General features: G+C 40.9%; 1 protein-coding gene across 1 annotated transcript; it reads right to left on the bottom strand.

Moving 5' to 3' along the window:
• Positions 1–757: 757 nt before the first annotated feature.
• LOC143121818 (uncharacterized) lies at positions 758–18,922 on the bottom strand. The gene is made up of 5 exons (XM_076282431.1): positions 18,783–18,922; positions 2,257–2,372; positions 2,096–2,134; positions 1,798–1,959; positions 758–1,474 (listed from the first exon to the last, which is right to left on the bottom strand). Exons 1-5 carry the CDS (start codon positions 18,899–18,901, stop codon positions 1,203–1,205), a joined length of 708 nt encoding a protein of 235 aa, XP_076138546.1. The 5' UTR covers positions 18,902–18,922; the 3' UTR covers positions 758–1,202.
• Between the last annotated feature and the right edge of the window lie 237 nt (positions 18,923–19,159).

Below are 19,159 nucleotides of genomic sequence, written 5' to 3'. Positions count from 1 at the left end.
AACAATACAAATTCATTCATTCATTCATTTACCTGAAACGCAATTGGAAAACTCCAAGAGTTGAGTTGAAACCGTTAACTGATAGTTAAAACTGGAGATAACTATCAGTTTATACATTTGTACATTTGAGTTTGTCTCGTGAAGTAACAGTAGAAATTCAGTGTTTGGACAGGAAAACAGGTCAGGAGACAGCTAAAGTCTGAATGGACTCTCCAATGCTATGCTGGATTTGTCTCATGAGTTAATTGAGAAAGTCCAGTCTGAGTTAGCTGGAGTGGAGTCTCTGGCATTGAAAAATGGGACTGCTACTGTATCCCCAAGATCCTCCAAATTTACAGCAACATCTGCAAGGAACTTATCTAAAGATATGTCACTTCAGAAATGCTTCAGGCCACTTTTGAGTCTCAGGATTCCTCTTTCAACAGGTCAGTGGTCCAGGTCTACTGCACTTGCGGACATTCCTGGCATTTTTTCCAAGTGACCTTGACTGTACTCCATGATGTTTACCTCTAAGGGTGAAATCAATGTTAATAATTAATGAGCTTCACATGCCAAACAATGCATGTTTAGTTTACATTTCTATTGCATTCAGATGCAAAGATACACCCTACTTTTTTTCATATCACAGAGGTCAACGACCTCTAGCTGACCTCTAGCTAGCTTGTCATCAAGAGCAAACCCTGAAAGTTTAATGCTTTTGACATTTTGTTCACAATTTTTATGCTTAACAGATCCACTATTATGAAAACATGAGATCTAAAACTATAAAGAATTTTATTCATGACAATTTCAATCTACCATCCACCCATCTGACCAAAACAAACAAACAGAAAACACCCGTAGCCCTCTTTCCATGTTTGCAACATATCATACATCTCAAGTGATAAAAAAATATCATTGCATAGTTATTAATCAGAGCCAATAATGAACAAGAGGCTGTATTTTGCATAACATTTACTAAGCTACCATCACCAGTTCAGTTCTGGTCAATTTGATGGAGGATGAAAAGCCCACTGCTCATTAAAGCCTCATTAAACTCATTAAACATGTTCTTCTTGTTATACTAAAATAACCAAACAAATCATAGATACCCAGTAACAATCCCAATCAATAGTGCTCAGACATTGTAGTTATTTTTAAACAGATTTTGAATATCAAAAGACATAATAATGCAATAAATTATGGCCACTCATGATTGGTTGTCACTGATGCCTTCTCCACTTTATCACAGAGGTTAATAAATGAATCTCCAGTTCATCTTCAGACTCATCATCAGTGGTGTCTATGGAGCCCTCTTTGGCATGATTCTTGGGGTGCTTCTTACTGTTGGAAGGCATTGGGGCAGCGTTGAGAGCTTTTTTCTTCTTTCCAAACACTCCCTGCATCCATGCGCCCGCACCTGCCAGGGCTCCGCCCACAGCACCCCCTGCAGTTGCCACGGCAGCTGTACCTCCAGCAGACAATCCAATCGCTCCTGAGCATGCAAGAAGCCAAACATGCATCGACACACACAAGGGAAAAACAAACAAACAAACAAAATGTTAGCGGTAAGGCAATTGCTTTCCTAACATCATGGTTAGATGTTAATGGATTTTATGCTACTCTATATATTTATACTTATGACTTCACTTCTTAGATGTTCCTTATACAGTCTGTACTCTGTAGTCAACTATGCCCTGCATGGCACCTATTATTTATACATGAAAACTCATTTAATTTCCCAAAAAGTTGTCATGTTCTTTCAAAGTGCAAATAGTTAAGAGGTATGTATTGTATTGTTCATGTATTGTTTTTCACCTGCTGACTGGAGGAGAGCCACTAAGCTCCCGGCTGCCACTCCACCTCCGTTAGCAACAGCAGCCGCTGACATCATGCTGGCGGCGAAAGAGCCTGCTGCGATGCCAGCCCCTGTGAAACCCGCGGCTGTCAGAACGAAAGGCGCCGCGGCAACAGCTCCAACTACAAACCAGAGACAAAGCTCAAATTTAAATCAGGCGTGAGATAGGCCTACTGTATTTATTAAGTTTGTAAGCCCTACTATCCCCAACAGAGACATACTGATGAATGGAAAAGGAAACATTTCTTTTATGGTTACCTGCTCCAGCTGCGACACCCACAACACCAGCAACAGCCTCTGTAAGAATGCAACCCTCATTAGAACTTAGCACTAAAAAGCATCGTAATATGAACAGTTAGGTAATTTTTCAGACTTGCATCCTCATATTAACAAGAGACGAGGAAAAGAAAATGTCTTACTCTTATTAATACCCATTGTTGTTGCAGTTGAGTTGTTGTTGTTGTTGTTGTTGTTGTTGTAGGCCCTGTACAAACACCCACTTCTCTTCCTTCTTGCTGAATTCAAAGCAACTGACCTGCAAATAAAAGATCACACATCCCCCGTCATCACCTTAATCTATTAGAGGTCACAACTTCAGTTATGCTAACTGATGGAGCATTGAGCAAGACAAAGTTAGATTAGGATAAAAACATGCAATTCATCACTTAGCAAAACTGCTGCATTTAGAGATCAAAACAGATTCCTATTATTGTAATCAGCCAATCATTCATGTGTCCGGTAAATATGCATGCATGCACTGAGAGGACTGTGTTAAACCACAAGGCTTGTTTTTGGTGAGTTAACATGGGGGGAGACTACACGTAGATAAAGGTTAAAGAAGCCCTATGCAACAATTTTAGCAAAAATTACCTTAATTATGCAGGTTGAGAGTCGTTCTGATGGTTCTACAACACTTTTTGGGTCGTTTGGTGGGTGCTTCGTCTCCCACTAGTGCTTCTCCGCGGAAAAACCGAATATGCAACTTTCTGGTCCCGGACCGAAGAAATCCGGATGTGACTCGGCGGAAGGACTCGAAAATGTAGTCAGATTGTAGTTTCTAAGAAGACTGCAAAACGGACTCCGACTTGGCTTTGTTGCTGCTGAAATTGTAAGTAGCCTACCCTTGGGTGAACTTCGTTTTTGTAATGTGGTTTGATAGTCTCTTGAACAATGTGTTTGCTCGACCGTTTTATTGTGAGCCCTGTATGTGTTTAGCTTGGTTTCTTGATGGCTAGCTCGCTAGCTAGTGGGGGTTTAGTGTAGCAGTCACTTGCTACCGAAGCTGCAGGGGGAGCAATGTCGTAAAAAATGCAAGCCCAAATCAGGCGAAAACCCAGAAACAGCGAAGGAATAACCAGACTTGCATAGGGCTTCTTTAAAGAAAAGACTGTAAAGAGTATAAAAGGTGAGGGGGGTTATACCCACATATACCTCAACTAACGGGAATCCCATCTATGGAATAATACACAGATGTGATCTACGAGTCCTTTCCACGTATCGCTGTATGGTTCAGGAGAACAACCAAATAATGATGGAAACTCGGAAGTCAGTTGTTTCAACTGCTTACATCTCTCCACAGACAGCAAGTGAATACATTGTAAGCACCAGAGAAGAGACTCTAAATCTGCCAAGTGTACGGTGTTCATTTTAGGACATCCTCAGACTCAGGTGTCAGACTCAGAAAAACATCGGTCATCTTCAGACAAAACTGCCTCAGCGTCAGAAAAACCAGACTCAGGTGTCAGACTCAGAAAAACCTCTGTCATTTTCAGACAAAACTGCCTCAGCGTAAGAAAAACCTCTGTCATCCTCAGATAAAACTGCTTCAAACCAAACTGAGCCAGGTCTCAGAAAAAACGCTGTCAGAAAAAGTGGAGTCAGGTCTCAGAAAAAACGCTGTCAGAAAAAGTGGAGTCAGGTCTCAGAAAATCAGGTCTCAGAAAAGTATTAAGTATTAAATAAAGACAAATGTGCTATGCCATGATGTAATACCATATAATACCATTATAAAACGTTAGCAGTTGTCATGGTCATTGCACAACAATAATAGACAGACATAAAGATAGACAGGTACTTGAAATGTAATCCCCAGGGGACAATAACTGCAGCATTGTTGAATTCATTTGATATGAGATGTTATCTTAACTTATTTAGAGAAATGTGCCTTGTTGTTGGTACCTGCTATTTCATGTATTATCATAATGGTATTATATGATATTACATCATGACATAGCACATTTGTCTTTATGGGGGTTTGGGAATAATGATGTGATGATAATGATGCAGGTTTCTTACTGGTAGGTAGTGTACAACTGGGAAACGGTTAGCAAAAGTAAGAAATAATGGTCCAGGTGTCGTTCTGGACTTTCGTGGTGGAAAAATGTTTAACCCACTTTTCCCTAGCTCATTGAATGTACCGTAATCCTACGAAAAACAAATTATTTTGCTGTATGTAGTACGTAGCTTACTCCGGTATGTGCCTTACAGCAGCTGCTAATGTTACTAGCGAAGTGAGGTTAGATAAGTTACATCCATGGATTTCCTACAATGTGTATACCATTGGATCACTTTCTACCTTTACTTATAATTTCTACATCTAACCAAGCACCAAATATAACATGCCAGTGACCAGGCTTGGAATTTCACCATTCTGGGGGCAAGGCCACTTGGCCTTCAGTTGGGCATATTTGGTGGGGGGCACAAAGGCCACATGGGCACCAAGGCCAAAGTTAACTATACAGTAGTAGGCTATAAAAATTATCAAAGTTGTATTTAGCCTATTCACTGCAGTAGACCTGCATCATTGTATGATTCGTATTGTATTCGATTGTATGAAACATTTCAAAAACATGAAACATGACATATTACATATAACTGTAAATCATCTGATCATCTAATAAAAACAGATATCTAGGCTATATATAACATTTATTTTATATTTGGCCTGCTATGAAATCATGTATTGAACAATTTAAATTTAAGCACAGCTCATCTTTAAGAAACTCAAATAGCCTAGATGCATGCTTAGCATTTTGTGATCAGGCTATTTTCACAAAGTCTTAGTCAGCTGTCCTCTGATTTACCAATATCTAGGCGATATTTGTAACATTTATTTTGTATTTGGCCCGTTATGAAATCATGTGGAACAATTTAAACACATTGTAAAACTTAAAGCCCAAATTTGGAGACATCAATGCATGTCGAAATTTACAGCAAATTCAAAACTGGATTACTCTGGAACGGCTAACTAACTGTACAGGGGACTGCTTTACACCGTTATGTTCGGTAAGGTCTGCTGTTTATTCTGATATGTGGTTTGTCATGTGTTAAAAGAAGGGTTCGTAAAGTATTCCACCCATGGACGTCGGAGCCATTATACCAGGGACGTGTCCCACCCACTTTTTAAAATTGTTAGTTTGGACCCCCCCACTTTTGCCGTGCGAAATACCAGTGCTGTTTTCAGCATCTGTTTAGTGCTTCATTGTCATTTTCATTGGATTCTCCCATTTGTGCGTAAATCGCTCGTAAGCTTTTTTTTTTGTTACACGCTCTCATTCCGCTTCTGTCACACACGCAGCGACAAGCGTCAAATCCCCCGCAGTGTTGAAGAGATCAGTCGTCCCCCTCACTTTTGATAAGGAAAAAAGCCTTATAGGTACGCAAAATAAATAATAACCTATTTACGCTAGGCTATGTAAACTCCCCCATTAACAGCATCACGTCACTAACCACAGCTAAGACTGCACAATCTCGTATTCACTCTGTTGGATATCTGAAGCCAGTTTGTCTACTTAGATACTGTAAATCCTCAAATTATGACCGGGGTCATAAGACAAAGTACAGGCCTTTAGGGGCAGGATTGTATTCGAGACAACCCTTTATTTCTTATGCGAGTTTTATTTTGAGACATGCGTTTCTTGGAGCGGCATACTGGTAGGCCTTCAAAAGCATGACATTTTCGGTTTGATATTTAATTTACTTTTGGACGGTTTGATTATATTGTTAAATGTTGGGACTGATGGGCAATGAAATCTAGGGAGGTATTTGATGATCACTATTACGTTCCATGTAGTTGAAAGACTGTCGGGATTTTTAAACAAACCACCCGCTTTCATTGAACGTCCGCGGTGCTGTAATGGAAACCTTATTGCGTAGCCAAGTAGCCTATTGAGTTATTTTTAAATTATGCATGCATAATTCCCCTCTTAGTGTTTTGCTGTGCCTATACAGTGTTGGGAGTAACACGTTGTAAAAGTGGCATAATGTAGGCCTAATGGGCCTAATTTGTAACGTGGTAGGCTAATGTAGCCTATTGAGTTGTTTTTAAATTATGCATGATATACTTTTTATTAATTTCGTAGGCTGGAATGCCTCGAGTCGCGGCAACAATTGTGTTTACATGTAGTAGCGTGTTTCAGCCTCTGGCAAGCTCTGGCAAGGCGGCAAGCGACTGAGCTTGAGAGCGACATGTTGGAGACCCAGCTGGAAAGTCAGTGGCCGAATGCACGCAAGAGTTGTATACATAAGACACACCCAGAGTTTGGGCTTGCCAAAACGCGTAACTCCCTCTATCGCGCGTAAATGACACGGGGGAGAATTCTGGCAGGGTGAAATATGAGTAGTTACGCGTTTTTTGACTTTACGCACGCACTTCGGTTAATTCCCCTCTTAGTGTTTTGTTGTGCCTATAGAGTGTTGGGAGTAACGCGTTATAAAAGTGGCATAATGTATGCCTAATGGGCCTAATTTGCTGTAACGTGGTAGGCTAATGTAAGGCATTACACAAAAATTGGTAAATATTTTACTCGGGAGTCGGGACAAACTTCAGTAACGCGCGTAAATGCATTTTAACCCGAAATTAAGTGGTATTTTGTTTTTATAAGCATATACAAATTAGCCAACACCATCGCGAGATCAACAAAGGAGAAAAAATCCGTGTAAAATGTAGAATGTTATCTCCTGTCAGCAAGGGCGTAGGGTTTGGTCTGAGCTTTGGTGGGGACACTACCCACTAACCCCCCCCCCAAAAAAAAAAAAAAAAAAAACTCAACTCTTTCACCAGCCACTATAGATATATAAAATTATTAAAATGTGATACTGTCCAACTACTATCCATGATTAAAATGTGCTACTATCCAACTTGATCTAACTACACTGTGTAGCCTACATAATCTGATTTTAATATGAGAGCATGTGTATATAAATTCTTTGATGCAACAGTTGCTATTCTGGACCAGTGAGTGACATTTTTGTAATTTTCTGCGGCACACCTGATGATCTCTCACGGCCAGTGTTGGGGAGTAACGGAATACATGTACCGGCGTTACGTATTCAGAATACAAATTATGAGTAACTGTATTCTGATACAGTTACAAGTTAAATAGTTGGTATTTAGAATACAGTTACATTGTTGAAATCAATGGATTACATGACGATACTTATCTGTTTCATAAGTTTGTTCACTCTCTAAATAAATTAAGGCAACTCCATTTCCCAGAAGCTCCTGAAAGCTATGATTAAATTGTTTACATGTTTAAATCCAAGCCCTGCCGTCTTGCACTAGCCTCAAAACGCAGCCAGCGCGCATTATGGAAGCGTCATCGGAGACCCTGAAATGACTGTTTGCACAGCAAATTGAGTAAAGTAAGTGGAGGTAACTCCTGTTCCTCACCGATCGTGGTTCCTGATGTCTGTTAAAAGGATATTTTCCCAAGTATTAATAGCTCAGGCTACTTCGGCCGATCGGTTACACAGTTTGCTAAGCAATAAGCAAAGCCTAGTTCACGTGTTGATTTAGACCTAGGCTACAATAAAACCAATCTCTAAAATAGGCACTGCATTCTAAGTTTTTTATTCTAACTTAAAATAGCTTTATAGATTATTATTTTTTCTAGATCTACATTTACGTTTTAAAATGAATTATATGGTGCAGCCTCTGAAGAATTATTCTTGCGAGTAGGCCTATCATATTTTAACGTGCGGTTCTTGATTGTCATTACGCGATCACGTTCATTTTGAGAGCACTGATATACAGTAGCCTAGCCCATAGTGTTTACATTTACAGGCCATTTGCGTTCCACCTGTCATTTGCGCCCCTCACTTGTAGCCTACTGGGTTGATGCCACCGAAACATCTCACAGGCACACCTTAATTAGGGTAGACTGAGTAGGCTAGGCTACAGTTGAGACATGTGTACAGTTGAGACACCTTAAATATCTTGCTTGCACAGAAAGCCCAAGTTGTGCCCTCTTTGATCATGGAAAATGTGAACGACAAGTATCTCCCATCCAAGGATATCGGCAAATGTTTTTTTTTCCAAAGTAAGAATTTCACTTCACCATGCACCTTCGACAATGAATAGCTCATTACACTTTGTTACTGTTAAACGTAACTGGTATCATTACAAACATTATTCTGTGTCCTAAAAACTGGCATATTGAGACACATTGGATCGATAATTTCTGGCTACGCCCTTAAAGTAGCCTATTTATTTGTTTATTATGACCGCCGCTAGCAAAGCTAGCGAAGCGGTCATACAGGGATTGTCAAAGTTTTTTTTTTTTTTTTTCGTCATCTACTTCCTGAAATTTTGGTCAACGATATCCGGGGCACCGAAACACCGGGGCACATGGAATTTGGTGGGTATGTAGCCCCACTAGACTTTTACGGAAAAATTTCCTTTGGTCCCCGGGGGCCACTCCCCCTCCGCGCTGGGCCCCCCGAAACCCAAAAAATGCAGTTTTTCCTAAATAACTACCTGAACCGTGGCACCGAGGATAAAGACATTTTTATGGTATGTTGGTCTCAAGGGCCCACATCAACCTAGCCCATAATCACTCATTTGTGATTTGCACCCCCCCGGTAAAAAATGAAAATGCAATATCATTCTGCTTTAATCGCCCCTCTCTTAAGTTAAGATGTTGAGAACTGCACCAAATTTTATTTGTATGATTGACCTGGCATTCTCTGGGGGTATGCCAAGTTTCGTAGAATTTCATCCATGGGGGGGGGGTCTTAAAAAAATAGATTATGTGTACATTTAGTGACTGTACACTCATTGGCCTGTAGATGGCGGTGCACACATATACACATGCACACACACACAGGCACCCACATACTATCGGTATTAGAACGGCCGATACATAATTACAAATTCAGTAGGATTAAAAGAAAGCCAAAATAAATATTCATCATTATCATCATGGCTGCATTTCCAGTATTGGCGATAAGTAGTCGTTTGTCCACTAGATGGCGCATCGTTGCAGTGAGACGTAATTTTGTTGGAAGTTAAACTAAAGTGGGTTGGAAAGACTATGCTTCCTACAAGGACAAGACTGTAGGCTACAGTAGTTTACCGCAAAGAACGTCTAAGGGTAGGATGATTTCTGCATGACATGTAATTCCCATTTCCTCTTGAAGCCGAAATAAATCTGAGAATGTTTATCGGACATGCTTGTTTTTTACTGCAGGTAGGCTACGTTAATCCTATCAATAGCATGGTTGAGTGATGGAGGCCAATTTGATTATTGATGTATTTGTAAAAAACCATAAATGCGTTTATAGGCTACCAAGCAAATCGATAACAGCACTAATTGTATCTTTCGACTGTCATCTCATTTGCTTATGACCATAACCTAGGCTACTAACAGGAGCTAAGTGAGCTAGCCACAACATGTTCGCTACGTGATGTTTTTTTAATGGAAAATATATAGGCTACCTGAAAGATAACTACGATGCACCCTAAACACGGGCTGGGACATTTCTGCTCAAGGTCTCAAAAAGCATCTGAGTCAACGTTCATTCCCAAACACCCATATAGGCTACTTCAATCCTCTATTTTCAAAGGTGATTCAAGTAAGGAAGAGCATGGCTCAAAGTAAAGTAACTGAAACTACATAAATTCGTCAAAGTGAATAATTTGTGTCAACTCGCCGCAATGTAGATTTATTAACGCACCCGTGATGATCTACATCTCCATTTAAACCAGATGTTTTAGAGCGCACGTTGAGATGTATAGGGCGTGGGATCCGCGTTGCATTGTGGGACGTGGCGGCCATGTTGATGGCTACGCGAACGTTAAAATAACTCTGACATAACGTTGTTGAATGAAGAGACGTAGCTAGAAGTAGAGTTGAGAAAGAATAGATAGAAGAAATATGTTAAAATCCCGAAAAGGATCTGGAATAATCCCGAAAAGGATCTGGAATTTACCGGGACGCATTCAATAGAGAAGCCAGGTACCGGTATGTTGACAAAATCAGCATTATTAACGGCTGAGAGGGAGTACAGTACGCAGTAGTCATAGGCAGTAGTCTGAGTAGCGGTAAAGGAGGCAATCAACATGGCGGAGTAATTACGTCATGACGCCCACACCCTATTAAGGGCAGGGCTGTACCTACACATATTTGTTGCACGTGCTACAAAAATCATTCTTTGCGATGGATGATTTAGTACCAACGTTACACCGGTCAGATACAGTTTTGCCTATGGCTATTCCGTGAGACTGAGGCGCTTTTTGTTTGTTCGAAGTGCGTGTTTAGGGTGTGAGAGGCGAGTCGATGTGCTTTGATTTCCTGGTAGTTGTAGTCTATGCGATTAAAAAACACGTGTGTGTGAAGTATCTAAACAATGATAACGCTTTCATTATGGCTGCTTTAGCCACAGACCTTGAGCTACTGTACAGTGGGTTGGATTCCATTTAGAAGTGTCCACTTCATTCGCCCTTTCCGTGATTCACAGCTACGTGAAATGTATTACTACTGATATGCAAAACTATTAACTTTTCGCCAAGAGGTGGCAGCTTGATACTGTAAGGTGTAAGCCATTGGTTCCAAAGGAGATTTTATTTGGGTCGCCAGCATAGCCTAGTGACAATTTGTGTTGTGTAATAGGCCTAGCATAGGGCCTACCTTATATAGCTTATAGTTTGTTAACAGTCACGTTTGTCATAACTCCCTCTATGCATTTTTGCATTTAGAATAGCTCTAAAACCGGAGGGCGAACACGTCACAGGGGGGGGCGCCAGTGCGTGGATATCTCAATCGCAAAATTAAACAATATTTCTATCGGGCGCCTACCATGGACTAGGCTGGGTGAAAATCAAAAGATTGCGTCAAAAGATTGAGCTTAACCATGGACATCATGGTTGCAAAATGCAAGGGAACATGAATCAGCATATTATTTGCACAAACAATAACGGTCAGTAGCTCTTCAACTTTGCCCGTTAAAATGTGTATGAACAGTCTCGCAACGCATTTCATGAAGGCCCTTTTGGACATGTCAGTTATTTGCACCACTGGGTAAAACGGCATTTTGTTTTAGACTACTGGTATTTAATTTGTGCATTGACAATAAAGCTGAATATAATTTGAACTAGATGACTAAACTTATGCATATGTAGAAGAAGAAACATTCACAAAAATCCATGACATGACCTCTCTTCTTGATAGCTGTTGAAAACTGCATGGAACTGACAGGGATTGTTTTGTTTAATAATAAATAAATAAATACATTATGCTGCTACCTTCTGCTTTTCCCAAATACAATGTAGCCTACAGGTGTACCTTTCATCAGTCCAGTTGCAATGGATGGACTGTGATGAACTGCCCTACTTGTGATTGTTTAGAGATTTTAAAGGTTTTATAACAATGTTACAGATTTTTTGGCCCAGAAACAAATCTATTCACCTTTGCAGCGCCAGTAGGCTACTTTGTGTGCGGACTGTGTGCAAACACACATTCCAAACAAGCATACACACAAAAGTTTCAAGAGTGGGGGATGGAGTAGAAGATGGAGACAAATTCATTAGTATGATTTATTTTCGCGGAATGGATGTGCAGGACTGAGCGGCGGTCATATTTTGTACCGCTACGCGGTACATCTAGTTTTAATTAGCCTAGTCGCCTGCTGTCGTTTTAATGGTCACCTTGCTATTTTAAAGTTGTATCAGGTAGCTTAGTTGACATTCTCCTATGTGGGCCTAACACTTCAGACATTTGGAACAGAAGAACACACCAGGGGGTCGTTTCCAGAAAGCATCGTTTGCTAACTTGCGTCGCAACCTTGGTAGTACGCTCCATCGTTCTTGGATTTGGTGTTTCTAGAAAGGGTAGTTCGAACTCTTAATCGCAAACAAGGACGCAAAGTTTGGTCGTTTGAACTACTGCCCCTAGGCAGTCGCACTTGTGTCGTTCCTTGGTAGTTCCTGTTGGTGTCCGGAGCGCCTAACCAAAAATCACAACCGCCTAACCAAAAATTGCGAAGTGGATGTTTATCTCGTGACTCAATGATTGATCTATCCTGTAGCTTAATTTTGATTAAGACACTGCTCCCCTACTGGGCTCATTCTTGCTATTTATGTTAATTAAAGTATTGCCTTGATTTTAGTATTATAATCTTCACAGTCCCTAACAGCAGCAGATGACTTATTATCCCAACGTTGTAGGTTCGATTTTCTTATGATGTGACATTGTCCTCTTGCTTCTCACTACCTGCAGGTGAACTAGTGTGACCCGTAGATTCAATTGTTTTTGACTGATGTATTGTACCTATGGTCTCTCGATGTAGAGTAACTATATACATAAATATGTATGGTCAAAACCTATTGTTGTGTCTCGTAGGCCTACTTTTACTCAGAGATGAAAAGAAGAGATAGGATGCGAACTCCGGCCGAGCGCGCAGTGCACCAACGCGCTGCCGTTAAGCCACGAGACAGTTGATAACCTATGGGATACCCAGGTATTTGTCCAGGCTATATATTTTTTCCAACACAGATATATAACACAAATAATGACTCATATTGGTCTGCTTAAGTTAACTGTTTTATATGCTTGCAATAGGTTTAGGTTTTGGCTGATGGCAATGACAATACCAGCATTAATCACTCGGTTTAGATTAGAAACATGTCGACATAGGCCGTGACAGAACATTTCTAGGGGGTGGGGTATTACACGTTGCCACTGTTTCCACCAATGATGTATCGCTGCATCATCAACAACGTTGTTGGAACTACGTGTTCGAACGTCGGAGGTAGTGAATTGCGACACAGGTACGATGCTTTCTGGAAACAGGTGTAACAGTGTCGTTGTTTGGTCGCAAGTTGCGTCGTACCATGGTGGTTGAGCAACGTCGTTGCTAACTTTTCTAGAAACGACCCCCAGGGGGTGGAAGAATAACGATTTTTTTTAACTCTCAATTACTGTAACTGTGTGTCACCCTGCCGTTCGTTAGGACCATACCACTGGAGGAGGGACCACTCATAAACTCCCCTTAATTGTTGCAAATATAGACTAGCGACTTCCGAGCAGTTTTTGTGAGTGCTACTTTGTTAATATTTGGGGAAACTGCGAGTAAGGGGCTGCGACCGTTCTACATGTAGACTGCTGAAGTGCCGCGAGGGTGCAGCAAATGAACTTCAGAAATAATATAGGCCTATTTAAGCTCACGACATTCAGACTGGCACAAAAAGTTACCGGCCCACCGGGAATCCTCCCGAAGCTCCCGAAGCCACTCCGGTGTTGCCAGGGGCGTAGCCAGGATCATTTTATAGGGGGGGCCAGCTGGGTCCAGACTTTTTATTGGGGTGGCACTTGGGAATCAAAACTACTATTTAAAAACTACTCAAAAAGTTTTGAAGATTAGGATAGCCTATTTTAATAATGGTAATAAATTGTGTAAAGCCAACACTGATACACAGGTCAGTTTGTTGTCCACTCCAAATCATTTTCCATAAGCCAATGCTATAAAAAAGTACATTATGATAATGCACCTTACTTAATCAGTCTTATTCAAATGAGTTTAAAGAACAATAATAAATACTACAAATATTGTATTCAGATATTTAATCTTATACTGATATACTATATTTCTTTCTGATATCCACTCTAAGTACTTGGCTGTAAGTAACATGGCTCTGAATTAAGAAATTTACCCTTAGAACCCTAGACTGTTTTAAGAGCTTTTCCACTACCTTTAGTTATAAGCACTTATCCTGGTCATTGTAAGTGCCATTTACACATGCTATATTTTTTTCAGAACAGTCTAGGCTACCCAGATCTGCCACCAATTCATATTAATACTTGCATTGATTTAATTTAGATTTTTAAATAATACAAAGACAAAAAGCATATTATACCATTCTTATTTTGAAATGTATCTCTGTCAGCTGGACATGACTTTCATGTATGTGTAGGGCAGACTGTCCTGAATCTGGCAATATAAGAACCATGGTGGAGGGGGGCTTTGGGGCTGAGCAATTTACAGACATGTGGTGTGCGCCTTACAGAAATAAATGCCATTTTTATTTAGTAATGAAAAATGCCCTTTCTGCGCTCCATATCTGTGACACGAACTGATCTGACTGAACCCGAGTTTGCGTGTTCTGTGTGTACACTCATGATGATTCTAAAACAACTTTTTACTGCATTGTCATGAACAAAGTGAAGGCAAAAAGGTGTTTTTTTGTCGAATAAATTGGGACGCAATGTGAGTCTCGAATTGGATGCCATGCAGGAATTTGCTGGGATCTCAAAACCGCATTATGAACATACTTTGCCATAGAGAAACACATGATAGTGTTGGATTATGAACATGCCTTGCCACTACAACACACAAAAACATGGGGTAAGTGGAGCTATATGAAGTTATTATTTTGATGTCATTTAGTCTGTTTTATAACCCAGAGGGATGTACTTGGTATCAAATGATAGCTCTGTATCTCCTCTTTCATCTGACATGCGTGGCATATCTATCCGATCACGTGTTCGTGAATAGGGCCTAATTCAAACGATAGTTGGTTTTTGTACATGATGTTATTTTGCAGTCATGTTGTCTGTTTTTATAGCCCAGAAGCATCGATATACTTGGTACCAATAGATAGCCCTGTCTCTCCTCTTTCTTCTGATATGCTTGCCATATCTATGCGATCACGGGTTCGCGAGTAATTCAAACGAGAGTAGCCTAATGGGTGCGCAGGTAAACTATAAATATGAATCAATTTGATTTAATTTCATGATTTTTTGTTTGTTTTCATACTTGATCGCACAGGCAAGAGTTTAGTCTCGTTGGAAAGCCCCACTTCTGCTCTGTCACGCAATTAAAGTTTCATCTCGCTGCGATGAACAGTTCTGGAGCAATGTAACAAAGAACTCAGGCAAAGCAGCCTCTGCCTGACCAGCTATGGCAAGAACCACACGCAGTCAGCAAATTATGTTTTTTATATAAAGTAGCCTAGCCTAGGCCCCATTAGCCTACTTTTATTGGAGCCATGATATGTGCCTAATATGCTTGCATTTCACCCGAATTTTATCGAAATATTTTTGTAACAGCGTTACCGCAGGCTTCCGATTATTTCTGATCAGCCCCCCACGTCAATGTCAGAGCCTACCTAAGGACAGCCCAACGCAGCTCACTTGGCTATGATTCGTGACACATTCTAACATCTTATTAGCATTTATGTTCCAACTCATCATCAACTCATGTTGTTACTGCATGAGGTTAAGTAGTAGTCAGTGTTTTTAACAGATGACTTGAATTGTCCCGCTGCTGCTGCTGCACTAGGCCTAGCCTATCACGATTTGATCACAACCGTGGGCTACACTTCCTGACTGGGCCAATGGTCGTAGATAGAGTGCAGTAATTGGTTCAGTCCCTGCTTTGCAGAGTGTTGGCAAAATGCCGTCGAAAACGGCAGCAATTATTTTTTTATTTTTTACTTTTCACTGAACGGAGCTGGGGGGGCCAGCAGGGTGGCCTAGCTTTGACCAGTGGTGGCCGTGGCCCCCCCTGGCCACCGCGTAGCTCCGCCCCTGGGTGTTGCATTCAAAGCATTAAATAACTTAATTTATCAGATGTTGCAACTGCATGGTTAACTATACCATGAGGTTAATAAAGCTGGTTCCGAATTAGTCATTGAATTAATAGCTTTATTTTGTTATATAGAAGTATCTAAATAACCTGTTAAAATGTACCATAATTCAGGAAATTGCATCTAGTCCAAAAAAAAAAATCAGGGGGAGGACCCCCATACCCCCCGCTAAAATGTCCCACCCACTTTCAGAATGCCTACGACGCCCATGATTCCACCGAGATGAATGGGTAGGATGATCATGGACGCAAAACCTTCATTAGAATGTATTAATAAATTTAATTATATTATTTACTTTTCTCGCGAACAGTTCAACACAGCAATTATCGGCTAACATCGTTTAAAAGCTGAGAAAAAGCTCTCTCATGTGACATCACTATGTGATGAATAGGCTACTTCGCGAGTAGTTCAACTGAGAAGAATGGGTGAATTTGGACGCACTTTCTTGCGATGTCACTTTCTCCACTGCGTAAAAGACTAAATTAATTTGCGCTGTGAATGCTAAGATTATTTTGACAGGCCGCAGGCTAAATAAAAATCGCTATTAGTAGGACACAAAGCAGAATATTGAAAGAAGGGGGCACCAAGGCCACCGTGGCCTGTAAACCTATGATTTTCAAAGGGGCTTCACGGCCAACGCAAGGGGCTACCACGGCCGTCGTGGCCGCCGTGAAATTCCTACCCTGCCAGTGACAGAATAACGTATTAAGCATAATATTAAACTCACCGTTCTGTATCCGTCGTCTTCTTCTGTCCCCACAATAACTTTTCATTTGAGACTTTTTCGTCTGACTCGGTTTTTTCTGACAGCGTTTTTTCTGAGACCTGACTCCACTTTTTCTGACAGCGTTTTTTCTGAGACCTGATTTTCTGAGACCTGACTCCACTTTTTCTGACAGCGTTTTTTCTGAGACCTGACTCCACTTTTTCTGAGGCAGTTTGGGTGAAGCAGTTTTATCTGAGGATGACAGAGGTTTTTCTGAAGCTGAGGCAGTTTTGTCTGAAAATGACAGATGTTTTTCTGAGTCTGACACCTGAGTCTGGTTTTTCTGACGCTGAGGCAGTTTTGTCTGAAGATGACAGAGGTTTTTCTGACGCTGATGCAGTTTTGTCTGAAGATGACAGAGGTTTTTCTGACGCTGAGGCTGTTTTGTCTGAAGATGACCGATGTTTTTCTGAGTCTGACACCTGAGTCTGAGGATGTCCTAAAATGAACACCGTACAAGTGCCAACCTGTCGGAATTCTTCAGTTGAGGGTTAAAAAAACAAAGTCATTGGGAGCATTAGCGTCCCCCTCACAGCATGCTGCCTGCTAGGAGCAACTGAAGGAACCAGCTCACCGACTGGCCGTAGTCCTACTGGCTACACCTCACACTCTACTCCTTCCCCCACTACAGAAGACCGATAGATACACAGTTTCAATTCAATTTAATTGTGCTTATAGCGCCAAAACATTACACATGTATCATTGCGCTTTACAGAGTGTAGACAACTAAGTTTCAACTAATTGACGTGGCAGAGTAGGCCTAGACTGTTTCCTATCTGGGGCGGAAACCAAAATAATTTGACTCTGACACTTGACTAAAATCTCTTCACACAGCTTTCTGATCACACTAGCTTTTCATTTTTTCCCCTGGGCTTTAGCAAGGTTCTCACCAGCCATTACAGCTAAAAACAACTTACGGCGAAACCAATTGATATAGTCAATCAAATTTGATGGTGGCTCAGAATTTTCCAAATGGCCTTGCAGCACCACTAAAGGACTACACACCTGGTGACCAAATACCTGGTCAATAGTACTGAACCCCATATTTGCTTGCATGACCTCACCTCATGAGCTGCTAAAAGGAGCCACGGAAGACCTTCCTCCCAATCCCTGCTCAACTCAGTGCAGTAGGCAAGGTCTCAAGGTATGGTACCAACACTCTAAGGCCACCTAACTTTTATCGTGATAAGCACTGCTCTACTGATGTGCAACACCCAACTGCTTTAAAACCTCCCCAAAAAGATGTGAGGTGAAGTATTTTTATTTAGGAGCTTTGAGGCAGCCATCCTCTTCTCAAGGTGCAACCAGGAAGTAAACAGCTCTGGTCATGTGACAATTTACTCAAAACATTTGATACTGCACACATTTAATTGAAAACACTATTATTTCAATATTTACAATATAAGAGTATTGGGAAATTCCCCAGGAAAATTTTAGAGGCTTATAATATAAATCTATATTTATATACTATATATGAAATAGGGTTATCAAAACCCCACAACATCTTTCTTCAGACGTGGCCAAAATAAATATCGCAAGATGATCGCAATATCGTAGGTGGCACCATGTGCAGTCTTTAAAACGGAATTTACTTGGCACCACAACCTGGCAAACAGGGCTATCTCCTGTCACTGAAGGGTGACCATACACACCTGCAGAAAATCACCAGAAGAAACCTGACTAACCTGTACCACTGACTGAACAGCTGAAAACAAGTAGGCCAGGCCGCATCCTCTCACTGTGCCTACTCAATCAGCTTACTGCGAGACAAAGGTGGCAAACAAACAGAGTTCTCTGACTTACAACTAGGCACAGTAGAATCTGCATTCAAGGAATGGCTCATAGCGTGAGTAACCACACAAGATGGGAAAGCAGTGTAAAATATATATACAGTATATATACTTGAACTTGTGGGAGCCGAACTGGAGTGCATCACTTCAATATCAGACAAAAGGACCCTGAACAAACTAATCAACATCTTGGACAATGAATGTCATCCACTCCACAGCACTATTACAAAGCAGAAGAGCTTGATCAGCTGGAGACTTCGCTCACTGTCATGCACAGACTGAGGAAATTTGTCCCCAGGGCCATTGAACTGTTCAATGCTTCACTTAAAGGAATTATCCGGAGTAAAATGCACTTTAGATCGATTTACGGATGATTGGGGGTACATATGTTGAGTTGACATCAAAATCATGTCATTCGGATGTGTTTTGAGAAAGTTCGATTGTACCGTTTTCAGTCACACAACTCGCCGCTACAAAACGCTATTTTTATACCTCTTCTACAGTTCCAAACAACATAACACTTACGTGGTAGTGAGTAGAGGGTCCCTAAAGCCAAACCGAAGTATCCCGAGGTCTTTATGTGGTCGAATAGAGAGTCCAGAATGAATTTCATCAAGCCAGTACCTTTCCGGAAATGTTGCCATCTTTGCTGTAGGAGTCTTATTGCTGGGTGTGTTGTAACATTCACAATTTCACAATCACGTCGCCGTTTAAAAAAAAAAAAAACATAGTCCAGTATTTCTTTCTAAATTGAAATGAAGTTGTATGGACTGGACTATATATATATATTTTTTTTTTAAAAGGCGACAAATTGTGAATTTCCAGAGCGTGTTACAACACACTCAGCAATAAGACTCCTACAGCAAAGATGGCAACATTTCCGGAAAGGTACTGGCTTGATG

Source organism: Alosa pseudoharengus, unplaced genomic scaffold (genome assembly GCF_046254945.1).
Source record: "Alosa pseudoharengus isolate Yale_2024_CS ecotype anadromous, Long Island Sound unplaced genomic scaffold, YU_APseudo_1.1 YU_APseudo_1.1_scf_13, whole genome shotgun sequence".
Classification (NCBI taxonomy): Eukaryota; Metazoa; Chordata; class Actinopteri; order Clupeiformes; family Clupeidae; genus Alosa; species Alosa pseudoharengus.
This window is presented reverse-complemented; position numbering and strand designations above follow the sequence as displayed.